We start from the raw sequence: 16,665 nt of genomic DNA, 5'->3' as shown, positions 1-16,665 counted from the left end.
CTCTTTTCTAAAGTTAGTTGTTGCGAACTTTAGAATCTATTTAAAATCCTTCTTCTCACATAAAAGATCTTGAATAGTCAAGTCCCACCTTATATTAAGGACCTCATATTACCATATCACTCCAACAGAGCACTTCACTCTAGCGTATTTAAAAGTAGAGTGAAGGCAGAGCCTCGAGCTTTCAGGCCCATCTTCTGTGGAATCAGCTCCTACTTTGGGTTTGGCAGATATACAGCCTCTGGTTAAGCCTGAAAGTTTCTTTTTTGATAAAGCTTATAGTAATGGCTAGATAAGTTGTCTTTTGTCCTGTCTCCCTGCCCTCACCCCAAAACGGTTGTGGCAGATTGCTGCCCTTCTCTGAACCTGGCATGCCAGAGTTTTTTTCCTGTTAAAATGTAGTTTTTCTTTCCCACTGTTGCAGAGTGCTCGCTCATAGTAGGACATCTGCTTTGTTGGGGTTATCTCTGTTTTCTCTGTATTCTTACAATATTAAAGTGACTGTTGTTGCGATTTGGCGCTAAATAAATAAAATTGAATTAACGCTTATATTTTGTAAGGTTTAGAAATGTCTGGCTAGTTGATTACACATCTTTTTCTGTTGCTAAACAAACTTATGAACTCACTTATCGATACTTCTAAACTTTGAAAGACTCCTTTGAAAGACCCCTTCTAAGGAGAGGCTCATTCTCCCATTGGTGCTTCCTTACTGTGCCCTACATTTAATCATTAAACGTGGGCTACATTTAACCCCTTGTTGCCCCATTTTTGGGACAAAATAGATTTCCATCCAGGAGAAACTTTCTACTTGCTTGTTTTATGACTGGATTTTTTAAAGAGGTTTTTTTCATATGGGGTGAGGTGTGGTGTGAGCCAGTGGCGTCTGGACGTGTGGGGGGAAATGGGAAGACACCAGCGACTTCCTCGACGCCTCAGTAAGAGTGATTTTTACTCCAACGCTTGCCAGTTTGTGGCATTGGGTCGATATATCCAGCTTTACCCGGTTTTACCTCGGTTTTGTTGCTAGTGCCGTTTTTCTTGAAGTTTGCCGGTATCCGCTTTTTTTTTCTAACGTTGAAGGAGGAGGGCCAGGAGGAGAGGCAGGGCCAGTGGAGTGCTACGTGTCTTGAAAGTCCCTTTTAAACACCCCCCTCCGTTGCCTCTTTCGATTACTACAGCCCAAAGTTTCTTGCTTTATAAGTCGATCCAGCATCCGACGAACATCCAGGCCTGCGTGTGTGCAGCGGTCCGAGTCCGGCGTCCAGGAGTCCTTTGGCGGCATAACACTAGAGCGAAATGTCCGGAGTGAGGCTTCGCACAGTGAGTAGATGTGGAGATAACGGGTCGAATCAGACACCAGAAATTTAAGCTGTCATCAGATTAGCCCCACAAAAAGCGAAATGTACTGTGTCAGCCAGCAGCCCGACATGTGTGCGAACTTAGTGTCACGTTAATAGACTACCTGCTTTAAGCCCTCCTTAAAAACGGCGATCTTACTACGAAGGTCTGCTGGTCGTGCAGAAAAAAACCCTTCTTTTTTTCATTAGGAGTGATTATTTATTTAAATGCAATTTTCTGAAAAGCAGGCTTTTTTTTACTGTCCTGCCAGGTGTGGCTGTTTGTAGACTTGCCTCGACTCTGAATGGGACAGTTGTTGTAGTAACGTATCCATGTCAGTGTAGTTCATTCATAACATAGAGTGTCTTTTGAGAGAGGGGAGAAAGAGGCCCCTGTTAAAGTGCCAGAGTGATGCTGCACGGGAATGCCGCAGACGTATGTGGAGCCACATATGAGAGATACACCACTGAAGGGGTGCATCATTACTGACACTGTAACACTGATGCAACCACGAAGATTAATCATCAGCTTTCTTGATAAAAAGTCACTTTTCAAAGGAAGTTGCGAAATAGTCGCTCCTTTTGACATTTAGTAGCTAATTCAATTGGCTAAGCTTTCAGAATTGCCATGCTGAGCAACTCAGGAGCAATTAAGTAAGTAAGAAATACTCATGTGTCATTTTCTTTGAGGAATTCGCTGACATAGTTATCAGCATTTATCCCCTGTGATTTCCTGAGAAAGAGGATGGGAGTTGAACTGGAGCGAGGGGAGAAGAGTTACACAAGGGGCATTCTTTAAAAGGAATGCAACAACAAGAGAAAATGAAAAGGGGATTGAAATGAAAAGAGGGTAAAAACTATCAAGATAGGATGGTATTATTACAAGAGGTATTACAACTTTTAATAGTGAATGATGGGACTTTGTTTTTCCAGCCAGTGCCATCATTGTATTCATGATGAGGTGGTGTTTTGGCAGCGCAAGGCTGCAGTGGAAGGTGGCTCCTATGTTTAAGAGAATAGCCCTGTTTGTCTAGGCCTCTCCCACAGCGTGTGGGTCTGTATATTTTTCACATGCGGTATGCCTTCCATGTCCTTTGATTGAAACACACCTTGATTTGTGCTGTGTCAGAGTGCAGGATTTTTTTTTTTTTTTTTACAACCGAGGCTGTGTTAGCACCAGGAAAAAAGGGCTCTTTTCACAGAAGTTCATCCAATGGCAGCTGGAATCCTGTGCGGTCCTTCGAGCTGTTAAACTACTTTCATATTGGGTAGGCATTATAGGCGTAAGGGTGTAGGGAAGAAGGGCGACTGGGTGCAGAGGGTGAACGTGTGGGCACGAGCACTGCCACATCATCGCCTGGCTACAGGCAGCACACTGGACACATTGTCAATTATTCCTCCCTCTCCCTCCCTCCCTGCATCCCTCATGAGCTTCCCTACCCTCCCATTTATAAGTCTTTACAGCTCCATTCATTCACATCCACATAGTTACTTTATCCTTGTAGAACCAGATTCGTCTAGTCTGAAAAATTATATATGACGTGTTACTTTACATGACTTGGAAGTAAATTTAAAAGGATCCAGTGAAAAGCAAATGCTATTTGTTCTATGACATCGTGAACAGCAGGTGAGACTTGTCTGTGATGTCTATCCAGGTAAATATGTCATTTGGTGTGTGAACTGAATACGCTCAAACTGAATACCCTTTTGTCTGCTTCTGAGCCTATACATTAGGTCTATATCTTGTAATATATTAGCCTATATATTTATAATATATTTGGAGCCCCTGCTGCTTCTCTTTTAGAATCTCAACAAGGCGACCAATGTGGTGTACCAGGCCCACCACGTCAGCCGGAGCAAGAGAGGGCAGGTCGTGGGCACCAAGGGGGGCTTTAGGGGCTGCACCATCTGGCTCACTGGTAAATCTTTATAGTTTTTCCACCATATTTAGACTGGGATCAATTTGCTTATTTACCACCATGCTTTTACCTCTAGGTTTGTCTGGTGCTGGAAAGACTACTATCAGTTTTGCCCTGGAGGATTATCTCGTCTCCCATGGTATCCCCTGCTACTCACTGGATGGAGACAACATTCGCCACGGCCTGAACAAGAATCTCGGCTTTTCTGCTGAAGACCGCGAGGAGAACATCCGGCGTGTTGCAGAGGTGGCCAAACTGTTTGCCGATGCCGGCCTCGTTTGTGTCACCAGTTTCATCTCTCCTTTCGCCAAGGTGAGGAAAGCTTAAGAGTTACATGCTGCATGTGTTTATTTAAGACTGAAATCATTGCCTAACAAAGGTTGACGCTAGATTTTAAGTCGACCTCGAATCAAAAATGCATTGAAATCATGTATCCGTGCCGTTTCTCCCACAGGATCGCGACGAGGCAAGGAGCGTCCACGCAAGTTCCGGGCTGCCATTTTTTGAAGTGTTTGTCCACGCGCCTCTTGAAGTGTGTGAGAGCAGGGATGTGAAAGGACTTTACAAAAAGGCTCGCGCTGGAGAGATCAAAGGTCAGTGTGATGGTACTCACAGCAAGAAACATCTATGAGATATGAAAGTCATCCCAGACCCTATGAATATCTACAGGCTAGTTTACCACATGTTGTAATTCTGTCTCAGTCAAGTGATTAGGTAGTATTAATGCTGATAGGGTCTGACTGATATCTCTGGTTTATTGCCAGGTTTTACTGGGATTGATTCAGAGTACGAACGTCCAGAGCGTCCAGAGCTTGTTCTGAAAACCGGAGAACTCTCTGTAAATGAATGTCTCCATCAAGTGTTGGATCTGCTTAAGGAACAGGTAGGGTTACAGAAGACTTGCTCCAGACCTTTTAAAGCAGAATAAACCACACAGCACAGTGTACACAGACTCTACCCACAGTGTTAATTTACACTTGGCAATTTCTCAGCAGGATGATGAAGAGGACACTATGTAAATTATGTAAAAGTTTGAATACTTGATCAGTTATTTTTTAATTTAAACATGAAGCTGTTGTACTAAAATAAGTTCAATATACTAAGGGAGGCCTATTAAGGGAGGCCACACCCCCTTAAAACAAACTATAAGTCGTGATAATTAACATCAATCTTTCAGTGTTCTCTGCCCATCAATGAAATCTTTCACATGAGAAGGAAGTGGTTGGTAACAACTAGCCAGAGGCAATGAACTACCTGGTACTTCAGTGGTTTTATATTACAGCAGCAAACAATAGTGATTCAGCAAGTACAGTATTAAAAACGAAAAAATTAAGTACAGGATATGGACTCCCTTTTTTTTTAAACCCCCCCCCCCATTCCAAAAAAAACCCCTGGCCTTTTTGCTGCAAATAACATAGAGAAACACAAAGGACATCATTTTAATTTTCATGATTGTGAAAATGAGACGCACGCTAATCTCGGAGTAATGCACAAAAGAGTTTAGTTTACTCAAAGGCATGTGAATGAGCAATATGTTTGCACTTCATGTATGTACAAATGTAGATCTATATTACAAAGGCAAAACTGGAAAAACAGGTAAAGAGTGTAGCTCTATGTAGAAAAGACACTAACCGACCTTTATACACACACACACACACACACACACACACACACACACACACACACACACACACAACACACACACACACACACGTACACACACACACACACAGTCAAGATTCTGTTGGGTATTTAAAAGGCCATTGGTTCTGTTGCCAAGCGTCTTATCTTTACTAAAGGAAAGGTTGCTGATAGAGTAAATGTGTAAACACGTGTGTTTTTACAGCCCCGGTCGTTGAGGTAACAGGTGACTGATTTTTTTGTTTTTAAATATCCCCGCTGTGTCAACATGAATACGCAGAAGCAGTGTGCACACATTAATCCTGCTGTGTAGAATTACATCAAACAAAATCAGGCAAGGCATTCACAGATGTTTGATTTTATTGAAAGGAGCTTCCGTAAACTCAAACGGTGCAGAAAATAAATTATTTAGCCAATACTATACTTATGAATTTGCTATTTATTTAGTGTGCCGTGTCTGATTCAGAATGTAAACCTGTAATTAGACGCACTGTGTGCACCACTCAGCTAGTGCCCAAAGGCGAACTTCTTTGGCAAATGCAAATCATGCAAAAAAGCACGATTTTGCACCAAAAGGAACAAAAAATATGCAGCATACACCCAGCAGTATAGTTTAATCTAAAAAGAAATGTTATTTTACAGCCTTCCGATGCACTAACCGTGCTGTTTAAACTCTTAAAAAAAAAGTCATTGAGTCCCTACATGAGCAGCGTTATTAAACTGTGAACATTCACTTTCTTCTCGTATGTAGAAAATTGTACCAAATGAGATCCTGGAGGAGGTGACTGAACTGTTTATCCCAGAGGACAGGGTGAACCATGTTCTGGCTGAAGCAAACACGCTGCCCACCATCAGCATTACAAAAGTAAGTACACATTCTACACAGCAAAATCTCCAGTGTTAATTTAACACTGGAGAGTGTCTATATGGGTCCACACCTCTGAGTGTTAAATACAACACTGTTGAGTGTTAAATTAACACTTTTGACAGTGTTATATGTTTAAAAGTAACCTAGTCAATTTTGAAGATTAACAATGGCTAACACTGAGCAGTGCTGATTTTCTAACACTGGAAAATAACTCAAAATGTTAGAAATATTCCAGTGTTAGAAAATCAGCACTGCTCAGTGTTAGTCTTTGTTAATCTTCAAAACTGACTAGGTTACTTTTAAACATATAACACTGTCAAAAGTGTTAATTTAACACTCAACAGTGTTGTATTTAACACTCAGAGGAGTGGACCCATATAGACACTCTCTAGTGTTAATTTAACACTGGACATTTTGCTGTGTACTGTCACATAGCAAATGAGAACTCAGAGTCAGTACAAAACATTCCAGACAGTTAGTTATGGGTACGTTCCTTGCAGTGTGGACACTGTGTGTCAGGGTTCCTGGGTCGGTGACCCAGTATTTTCAGTTCACGTTCACTGTTTATCTTCTGCCTGTTCCACTTCCTGTTTTATTGTGTTAGCCTTGGTCCATGTGCATTATGTTCCGTCCTCTTCCCGTTTATCATTAGTTCATTATGTTCAGCTGTGTACTCACCAGGTTCTAATCTCTCATCACTCAGCCTGTGTATTTATGTCCCTCAGTTCAACCAGTCCAATGTCGTGTCATTGATGTTATTGTGATGTTGTCTCTCCGTCTGTATGTTCCGTTAGTCAGTCAGTGCTTCAGTCAGTCGTCCAGCCAGCCATTTTCTCCCTTTGTTCTGTTCATCCACTCCTTATAATAAATCGTCACCTACCTGCGAGTCCTGCGTTTGGGTTCCTTCTTCCTCGCCTCCACCCAACCGCTGACACTGTGTACTAAGAAAATATTTCCTTTTCCCTGGTTAATCAATAGGGAAATGCTCAGGTAACTGTCAGTCAGTGTTCTGCAGATGCTAACAGATATGCAGCTTCTTGGCAAACATTGTTTCAAACGTTGTGAAAATAAAGGTAAATAAATCAGTAATGCTCATTTTAAAAAGGGAAAGTATTTTAAAGTGAATTTATTCTCTGTGTAGCCAAGTTGTTATTTTACTCTTTGTGTCTATAGTTGAAATGATTTTTGTAAATCTGCAGCTCATATTGTCTGTCTCTATTTTATCGTATTCCACTGGGGTCAATCCTTCCACTGTTAAATTATTCACTTATTTAGAGCAGGCCTACAGATTAACTTGTGAATACCACTGAAATGTGTTTAATTTGCAATACAGCAAATGAAATATATGGCTTTCCTGAACTGGAATCGCAGTTTACAAGTATTTTGTGTTATTTTCTTTTCATCCTGCTGACGATGCTGTTTTATTCATCTACAGCTGGATCTGCAGTGGGTGCAGGTTTTGGCCGAGGGCTGGGCCAGTCCACTAAAGGGATTCATGAGAGAGAGAGAGTTCCTCCAGACTATGCACTTTGGCAATCTCCTAGATGGTAAGAAAAGTCCTTAAACTTTCAACATCTACAACATCTAGACACCCCCTCCCTGCTCCTAAAAGTGACATTAGGCAGCTGAATTGTGATTAATTCAGTTAGTGTGGGGATGTCAGACTAATTTTACATACACTTTGATCTTATGTGGGCCAGACCAGTGAATCTCCCCTTTCTGCCAGTGCAAAGAAATGTAACTACACATTTAATCAATGAGATATTCTAACATAAGAAAAAGAAGTGCAATGTCAGCAGTAAAAAGTAAATGAAAGAAATCTCTTAGCATGATTCTTTTGGCTTAAATGGTAAGAAGTAAACGTGCAAACTTACAGAAATCTGTTATTGAATTATGAATTGCGTTCGGGGAGGTCTTTATTGATAGGAAAAGCTGTAAAACTTGTGTAAATACAGTTGAAAGTCCAAAATTTATGTCCAGCCATACATTGGGCCAGATCGGAGTCCACACCATCTCCAAGTTCAAGCAAACGGTTCACAGCGACATCTAGCAACATTTACACATCACTTTCAGCCTCATACAAGCCTAACAGTGGATGCAAAGCACAAGCTGCAATCTACTGCAATCAATGAATGTGAACAGAATTATTGGGCCATGCCTCTTAATCTTGAAATTCAGGTATTTTCACTGTCATTGCCAAGAGGTGTATAAAATCAAATGTCTAATAAACATTTGTGAAAGAATGGGTTGTTCCAGAGAGCTGACTGCATTCAAACGTCACGCTGTAATAAGATCCGATTGTTGCGGCAAGTCGCTTCATGAAATTTGTTCCCTCCTAGATATTCCATTCCAAAGTGAAAGCGCTTAGGGACAACAGCAGCTCAAGACAGTTAAAGTTACGGAGCAGGGTTGGCTGATGTGAATGGCGTGTAAAAGTTACAGAAGCTCTGCTGACTCAATCGTCACATATACATAACATAGCATTTGATCTCAGCTGTTTCCCTTCTAACTCACAGTAATATTAAAATATTTGACTCGCTTTCATTTTCTCCATTCACAATTCGGCAGTGAGATCTCTCTCTCACTCTGTGAGTATATGTGCAAGGGGTGTAAGGGAGCTCGCACACACAACAACAGGAGAGAAAAGTGAGTCAAAAGTGTGGCCACACTTAACTAGAGTTGATGTTGATAATCTTTGTTGTTACAAGTCGCCTACACTTGTGGCAACAAACTTTACACATAATGTAAGTCCGAAATTAAGCAATATCTCTATTCCTCTCTTCTCTTTCTGTGTGTAAATAACACAGACAAATTATTGTCTGGTTCAATTTAAAATGAGGCAAGAATGAAGGGAAAGCATGAATGAACCTCTAATTTTTAAAATGAGCACATGCTATTCCACTTGACATACAAAATTGCTCTAAAGCAGATAATGTGCATGTCCTTAAAGCACAGAAGTAACTGTAAAATATATTATTATTTAATGACAGACCAATTAATTCTTTGATTATTTCTTCATTGCCCAATAATAGTAATTATATTTAATTAGACATTACAGCTCCTTTCTGAGATCACACTCCTTCTCTTTGAAGTGTTTGTCATTAGTGTGCTGTGTTATGGAACGGCTGTGTGCAGGCAGGACAAGGACCCAAAGTGCAGACTCCAGAGACAGACGTGAACTCAAAAGGGCAACAAAACTAGGACTAGAAAATACACTTACACAGACAGAACACACAGCTCAATAAGGGTAGATCGCGACATGGACACAGAGAAACACAGAGGGAGCAATCAGGGAATGGGCAACAGGAGAGAAACACAGCTGTGGCAAATCGAGCCTAACGAAACTGGGGAAGCAAAACCAGATACATTAACATAAGACAAGGACCTTCAAAATAAAACAGGAAACATAACACAGACTGAACTTACAGACACAGACTCACAGGCAGGCACTACAACAGGGGGAACAGAGACGTGGGACCAGGGCAGACACCGACTGGACACGGGGATATAGCAGACAGGGGAGACAGCAACTAAGGATTACACAGAGACATAAACCATAAGAAAGAACTCTAACAAAGAAACCAAAGACTAGAAAAGATAAATAATATAATAAACTCAAACCTCTGGGTCAACGACCCAGGCATCCTAACATGCTGCACCTGTTTTCATATATGTTTTCATATTTTCATGTATTTCAAAAGGAAAACACTCGTAGAATTATAATTGCTTGGCTTTGTATGTTTAAGATCACTTCATCTTCTCTCTCAGGTGGGGCCATCAACATGTCTATTCCCATTGTCCTGCCTGTTAGCTCTGAGACCAAAGAGAAGCTGGAGGGCTGTGCAGCGGTAGCTCTGGAGTACCAAGGTTCACGTGTGGCTGTTCTCAGGAACCCCGAGTTCTACGCGCACCGCAAGGAGGAACGCAGTGCCCGCCAGTGGGGCACTACTTGTCCACAACACCCGTACATTAAGGTTATAATGCAGCTATTAACCTGTGCGCAGTTAAAAATTTGGAGACTGGAAGGTGTTCTCATGCCAGCATCACACATTTTAATGATGAAAAACTGTTCTCTGCTTTTATCCTTGGCAGATGGTTATGGAAGGAGGTGACTGGCTGGTAGGTGGGGATCTGGAGGTGCTGGAGCGAATCAGATGGAACGATGGACTTGACCAGTACCGCTTTACTCCAAAGGAGCTCAGGCAGAAGTTCAAAGATATGAAAGCAGGTGAGAAAATCTAAAGTACAACACTACAGTGACGATCAGGAGATACAGAAGTGGCCTTTTTGTTTGGTTTGTTGTCAGTAACTTCCAGTATGACATATATATTTCTCTATAATAAAGCAGTTATGGTAACCGGTGAAAACATGAAAAAAATTAAAGCAGTGTATTTAGCAATACACCCTTTGTCTTTCAGAAAACTTGACTAAGGACCAGATGGAAAAAATTAAATGGTAACTTTAAAGCTGCATGGTGATTTTTGTGACACGTCCTGTGATCAATGGGCACATATAGTATAGTTAGGTCTGTAAGTATTTGGACAATGGCAGTTTTTGTAAATTTGCCTCTGTACACCACCTCAGTGGATTTTACTTCACACAATCAGAATTTGATTGAACTGCAGACTTTAGTTCAAGGTAACAAAAGTATTCAATTATTAACTGTTTAGCAATTACAGGCATATTTGTATATGCACTCCCACATTTTCCAAGGCTAATCAGGAGTTTCATGGGCAGGCCTGTACTCTCATTATTCCCTGGCACATTAAACAAGTAAAACATCTGGAGGTATTCCAAGTGTTCAGTGGAATTTTCAGTATGGGGTCCAAAGAGATGTTGGTGCAAGTGAAAAAGCCCATTATTAGACTGAAACCCAAAATAAACCTATCTGAGAGATAGCAAACACTTTAGGATCAACAATCTGCTCAGAAACACCAAAAGGTCTGAGCGACTGCAGAGCAACCGCAGAGAAGATAACTGTAGTTGATGACTCCAGAATACAAAATTATATCCAATAAAAGTTGTTTTCCTTAATTTTTACAACACTGGTTACACTTTGGAACTGGAAGGACAGATTAGATTTTCCTAAAAGCAACATGTCAAAGAGCCTACATGGTTGTGGAAAACTAAAAACAAGATTAATTTGTACCCAAATGACAGAAGTGATCTGAAACATACTATATTACCTGTTAAACAAGACAGAAGGATATTCACATGTCATTATGGCATGACCATGTATGGTTACAGGTTGCACCAGTTTTTACTGATGGTTTAACTGCCCAATTACTTTTGCGCCTCTGAAAATTTGGGCAAGGTTGCAAAAATAGTAGTTATTCCTTAACAGTTAATGCAAAACTTTTGTTAAACCCCTTGAATCAAAATGCTGAAAGTCTGCACGCCAATCACATCTTGATTATTAGATCTGAAATCCGTGTGGTGGCAAAACTAAGAAGTGTCTTTGTCCAAAAGCTAATGGAGCTAACTGTATTCCTGAATGCAATGAACAATTAAATGACATCATCTGTTTTTACTTTCACCCGCTAACTTTGATGTGACTGCTTTGTGCAGATATTGTTTTACCTATTCATCTTATCCACAATGCACTGTTTATTTTGGCACTTTGTGTTTTTACTATGCTGAGGTTTGTTACCGGTGTGAGAGCATGGTGTTATCTGCACTAGGTGGACAATAACCTGTACTTTCTTATTGTTAACAAGCCCAAAGCAAAAAGAAACCAACAGTCTGTCTCAGTAGTTCCCATAGCATGCCAAGCCCAAACCTGTTTGTTCCCACCTAAGAACATTATAAAACACGTGATTTCTTAAAATAGCTTTGGACTGTTGTCATAGAAAACATCAACATCAAACAGAGGGAAATTATGCATTTTGGGGGCTGTGTTTAGTATGCTAAAGAGTAATTAATGTACATGGGACTGACTTAAAATAAACACAATGCTATTTCTTTTATGCTTGTAATGTCACCCAGTGCAAAAGTTTAAAAAAATGCTGAATATGTGGTCAAAGTGGGAAGGATTAAGTCTTCTTCAATAGCAAAGCCCTATAGGACTAGTTATGAAACATCAGATTAACATAACTAACAAGTAATGCAGATCTTGTAAGTGTGTGAAAGTATAGCTAAATTTTATGTTAAACCCACTGTTAAACTACGTTTTTTATATATTTGTATAGATAGATATAGAAGGAGGAGAAAATGTGAGTGGACAGTATTGTTGGTTTTTAGGTATAATGGGATTTGTTGACAGTAAGAAAAATATAAAATTCTATGCATCCGTCTGTCGTCACACACCACCAACATTTTTGTTGCTTTTGTTCTGATAAAAGTGAATTTAAACACTATGATCAGGGTGTATTTGAGTTCTGTTAAAGGCATGGTTCGCATGTTGGCTGTGACAAATATTTTGGAAGGCATGATCATGAAGCACGTGTGTCTATTGTATGTTAATTTTATTATATGCTCCTCTGTCTTTAGATGCGGTGTTTGCATTCCAGCTGCGTAACCCGATCCACAATGGTCACGCCCTGCTCATGCAGGACACCAAGCGGCGATTGCTGGAGCGAGGATACAAAAATCCAGTCCTCTTACTTCACCCGCTCGGTGGTTGGACCAAAGACGACGATGTGCCTCTGCAGTGGAGGATGAGGCAACATGATGCTGTCCTGGAGGAGGGCGTGTTGGACCCAGCTAGCACCATTGTTGCCATCTTCCCTTCCCCTATGATGTATGCTGGACCTACAGAGGTGAGCAGCAGTGGTGGCTTATGGCTCACTCAAAGGTTTTAAAAAATACGGGTGCATGTGATATCAGCTTCAATGTCTTTCAGGTTCAGTGGCACTGCAGAGCCAGAATGATCGCCGGAGCAAACTTTTACATTGTCGGCCGGGATCCTGCAGGTATGCCTCACCCAGAGACTAAAAAGGACTTGTATGAGCCCACCCATGGTGGAAAAGTGCTGTCCATGGCCCCAGGTCTCACCTCTGTAGAGATCATTCCCTTCAGGGTAGCTGCCTACAACAAAACTAAGAAGGCTATGGACTTCTATGACAAAGACCGGTGAGTGATGAAAGATCTGCAGGTTTTTCTTGTAAGTTGCAGTCAATATTGAACCTCAAGGGGTCGCATACTTCTAGAAATGCAAAATTAACTGCTAAAGCCCCATTCACACCAGCCTAAAGACCGGTCAGTGACTCCCCTACTAACCACCTGAAGTAATCTGAAGTTAGCAAACACTACTAAAACAAAATACAAAACCTGATGCTTGATTGTATATAAGCATCTCAAAAATTTGCTGAAAAATATCATTCTACCCCTCCTTCATATCTAATGGATGATTGCAATATTCAGCTTCCTTTCACAAGCTAATGGCCCGTATATGAAATGACAGACAATTATAAATATACGCATACATTCACCTAGAGCTATAACAAGGCTATTATAGTTAACTAAAACTAAAGTAAAAACTAAAACTAGATGGTTAAAAACCATTTTAATTAACTAAAATAGAAACTAGACTTGGAAAAAAAAATACAAGGGACATCTTGTAGACAACCACTTTCTAATAGTTGTGTTTTCATTGTAATACCTGTTCTAATTTTTTCTAAATCTCACCTCTGACACATGTCGTCCATACAGCAATAATTAATAACAACTAAGACTGAAACCAATAAACTTAAACTAAAACTAAACATTATTAAGTAAATATTAAATACTTAATATTAAAAACTCACTCTGGAACTTAAACTAAACTGAATTAAAAGCAAAAAGTCAAAATAAAATTAAAATAAAAACTAATTATATGATAACTCTATTTATAGAATCACTCACACACAATCACTGACCTTAAGCGCATTCAGGTTTAATAAACAATTCTATTTAGAATATAATATTTATATATATACTCAGAGACACACACATATATATATATATATATATATATATACATATATATATATATATATATACATATATATATACACATATATATATACACATATATATATACACATATATATATATATATATATATATATATATATATATATATATATATATATATATATATATATATATATATCATTTACCATGTGGTATTTGATAAAGTCCTTTGTCATCCATGTGCTTGTTGAGACTGTCTCTTTCTATTCCAGAGTTTGGCTCCACACATGGAAACATAAAATAAAACTGTAAAAAAGTGCGGCACAAACATGAAACACTTTCTTCATTCAGTGAACTGGTTCTTATATAGCACTTCTCTACTCTACCTGAGCAGTGAGAGCGCTCGTTATTCATACAAGAATGTTTTTCCATGCTTAAGTGTTTTCTATGTAACATTCACACTCCAATCAATGCATCTGAGAGCAACGTGAGGGTCAGTATCTCACCTAAGGATACTTGGCATGTAGACTGTAGTCAGGGATCGGACTGATTCCGATTAGTGATGACCTGCTCTAACTCCTGAGCTACAGTTTTTGGTGCAGCTCTCCGCTCACCAGCTGTTGAAGGAATGCACATTTTTAAGGACAAAGGGTAGTAGCTCATTAGTACTTATTTGGGTGTTCTTTACTGAACAGTAAAACATTGCATTGCCTTCGACACACTTTTAGGGCAAAAACTTCATTGCCAAACTAAAAATTTCACAAAAATTAGACTGTAAATTATTAGGCTTGTGCGTTTATATGTGTTTGTGTCGTAGTTGGTATTTGAGTCGAGATCTAATCACGGCACTATTATAGAATTTACAAATTTTGATTTCTAATAACCTGTCCTTGCCACTGTATACTCCCTTTCCCCCATTCTTCTACAATTTCTCAGACACGACGAGTTTCAGTTCATTTCTGGCACCATGATGAGGAGCTTGGCTCGGAGCGGAGAGTACCCTCCAGATGGTTTTATGGCCCCCAAAGCCTGGAGGGTGTTGGTCGAGTACTACACCTCTCTTCAGAAGAAAAACTAATCAACAAGCTCATGAGCAACTATCCAGTTTATTCTTTAGGATTATTTAAGGTGGGATGGATTTTTATTGGTGCAAACTGCAGCGGTGGGAGTTTTATCTTCACCAAATCAAAATATGAATCTCATTCCTGTAAAACAATGGGGAGATTTTGTGATTATATGCATATTACCTTAAGCTATGTGTTTTAATAAATTAAATCTAACTTGAATTTTTTGTATGACTGTACACATAGGAGCACATTCCAAGACAAGGAAATCTTTATATATATATGCATACATGAGACACTGAAGGGCGCATGACAAAAAACATGCATATTGAAGTTTTTATTACCTTTTTAACATGACAACTGTATCACTGTATTTGTATCACCTGAATGAAAGCCGTAGTCTTATCATTGCACACAGTGCCTACATGTTATAGATGTCATTGTGTTAATCCCTCATGTTAATCTTTTTATATTATTATGAAGTACTACAGGAATTTATATATATAAAATGTGTCTTTGTGGTCAATTTCAGTCCTATAAAACTGATTTTTTTTGTTGTTGTTGTTGTTTTTTGTCTTTAAGATTTCTGTGACTTCATAAATTGTGCATATGCATTCATATTATAGAATCTTTGGTCGTAGGAAAATAAATGTAAAATGAAATAATAAAAACACTTATTTGTTATATGACTATTTAGCGACTACATTGCACAGAGATGATATGTACTTTGAACAAGATGATTTAAATGTTTTCTGCAGTACCTCTGGCCCGACTGTGACTGTGTGGCCCTGGTTGTGCAACAGTACTTACCTCTTCTGTCTGTACAGAGTGCATGTTTATCAGTGCTGTATAAGGTTAAAGGTCTGCCGGATAACTCCATTTAACGGATTGGGGGTGGGGTGAGGGGGTATAAAAAAGTCCGGTACCAGGTGCGGCCGGAGCTGCGAAGCCAAAAGTGCAATGCCACCATCTGCTGGCAGAAATGTGGAGAGGCGAGAAAAAAACGTAAATGTGTGTAAAAGGGCACAATCGAGTTTTGGTTTCCGACTTAACAGCTAAACTCAGTGACAGCATATTGTATTTACTTACTGAGATGGACACAAAGACAGTCAATTATCCCTGCATGTTATCCTAAAACTTCCAGCTGTTCTTTTTATAGGAATAAACCGGACTAACAACAGTCACACTGTCACTTTGTGCATTAAGAGAGCTCAGGTTTTGGCTCTGGATTGACTCTGCTAACTAGATCTTCTATAACAGATTAAGGAGAACATGAGACGCTTTCAAATTACACTTAAGAGATGATTGAGCGAAGTTGGAGGACTGATTCATTTCGCTTCTCATTAAGCTGTGAGGGCTTACAGCGCTACAAGATAAGTGCTCTTCAGTGGGGAGAACTAGTCTTCGCTGTAAGAAGGAGATTCCTAATTAGCCTTACATGGGATCAGATCATTTAATCTGCGATGTTCCAGGTAAACCCATTTAAATCTGCTGAACTGTACCCTCACTACTTTATAAAATCTCCCAACTACTCTAGCATGTCATGTCACTGAGAAATGACCACATGTAAATCTCCGGTGTCCTACAGACCTGCATATTCCTAAATACAGGCTGCAGTAACACTCCAAATCGGATGCACTACTCTAAGAGCAGAAGTCACATTCCCACTCAGATGTTCCGCATTGCAAGGCTGCTAATTTAAAATGACTATCAGCTGCACAGCTGTCAGGTTACATGGACTAAGCCCAGCCTCCTTGTTTCCAGATGCTGACTGATGTTGACACACAGTCTTACATTAAGTGATCATTTTATGGGTGTTGCATTCTGTGACCAAAGAATCCATTTAACTGTCTCTAGCTTTCATGAAATTTAAAACACAGTGAGGTAAGGTGCCTTCTGTTGGTATGAATGAAATACATCGCATATTGAGCTGCTGTTTTTGTTGT

The 16,665-nt window shown here is 39.7% G+C and overlaps 1 protein-coding gene across 1 annotated transcript; it reads left to right on the top strand.

Annotated features, from left to right (window-relative positions):
• Window positions 1-905: 905 nt before the first annotated feature.
• Window positions 906-15,276, top strand: LOC147316110 (bifunctional 3'-phosphoadenosine 5'-phosphosulfate synthase 2-like). The gene is made up of 12 exons (XM_086259317.1): window positions 906-1,317; window positions 3,139-3,253; window positions 3,330-3,565; window positions 3,708-3,846; window positions 4,018-4,136; window positions 5,646-5,759; window positions 7,198-7,309; window positions 9,531-9,736; window positions 9,855-9,990; window positions 12,252-12,520; window positions 12,604-12,833; window positions 14,592-15,276. Exons 1-12 carry the CDS (start codon window positions 1,294-1,296, stop codon window positions 14,731-14,733), a joined length of 1,842 nt encoding a protein of 613 aa, XP_086115443.1. The 5' UTR covers window positions 906-1,293; the 3' UTR covers window positions 14,734-15,276.
• The last annotated feature ends 1,389 nt before the right edge of the window (window positions 15,277-16,665 follow it).

Source organism: Aulonocara sp. 'chitande type north' Nkhata Bay, linkage group LG13, assembly GCF_057382095.1.
Source record: "Aulonocara sp. 'chitande type north' Nkhata Bay isolate Kocher_YH1m ecotype deep benthic linkage group LG13, A_spYH_male_GT1.1, whole genome shotgun sequence".
Taxonomy (NCBI): Eukaryota; Metazoa; Chordata; class Actinopteri; order Cichliformes; family Cichlidae; genus Aulonocara; species Aulonocara sp. 'chitande type north' Nkhata Bay.
This window is presented reverse-complemented; position numbering and strand designations above follow the sequence as displayed.

What these genes read in the sequence shown, in the direction of transcription:
- LOC147316110 (XM_086259317.1), top strand. Translation starts at nt 1,294, where the DNA reads ATGTCCGGAGTGAGGCTTCGCACA. An exon ending in CTGCACCATCTGGCTCACTG is followed by an intron (nt 3,254 to 3,329) that starts GTAAATCTTTAT and finishes TTTTACCTCTAG; the next exon opens with GTTTGTCTGGTGCTGGAAAG. An exon ending in CACAACACCCGTACATTAAG is followed by an intron (nt 9,737 to 9,854) that starts GTTATAATGCAG and finishes TATCCTTGGCAG; the next exon opens with ATGGTTATGGAAGGAGGTGA.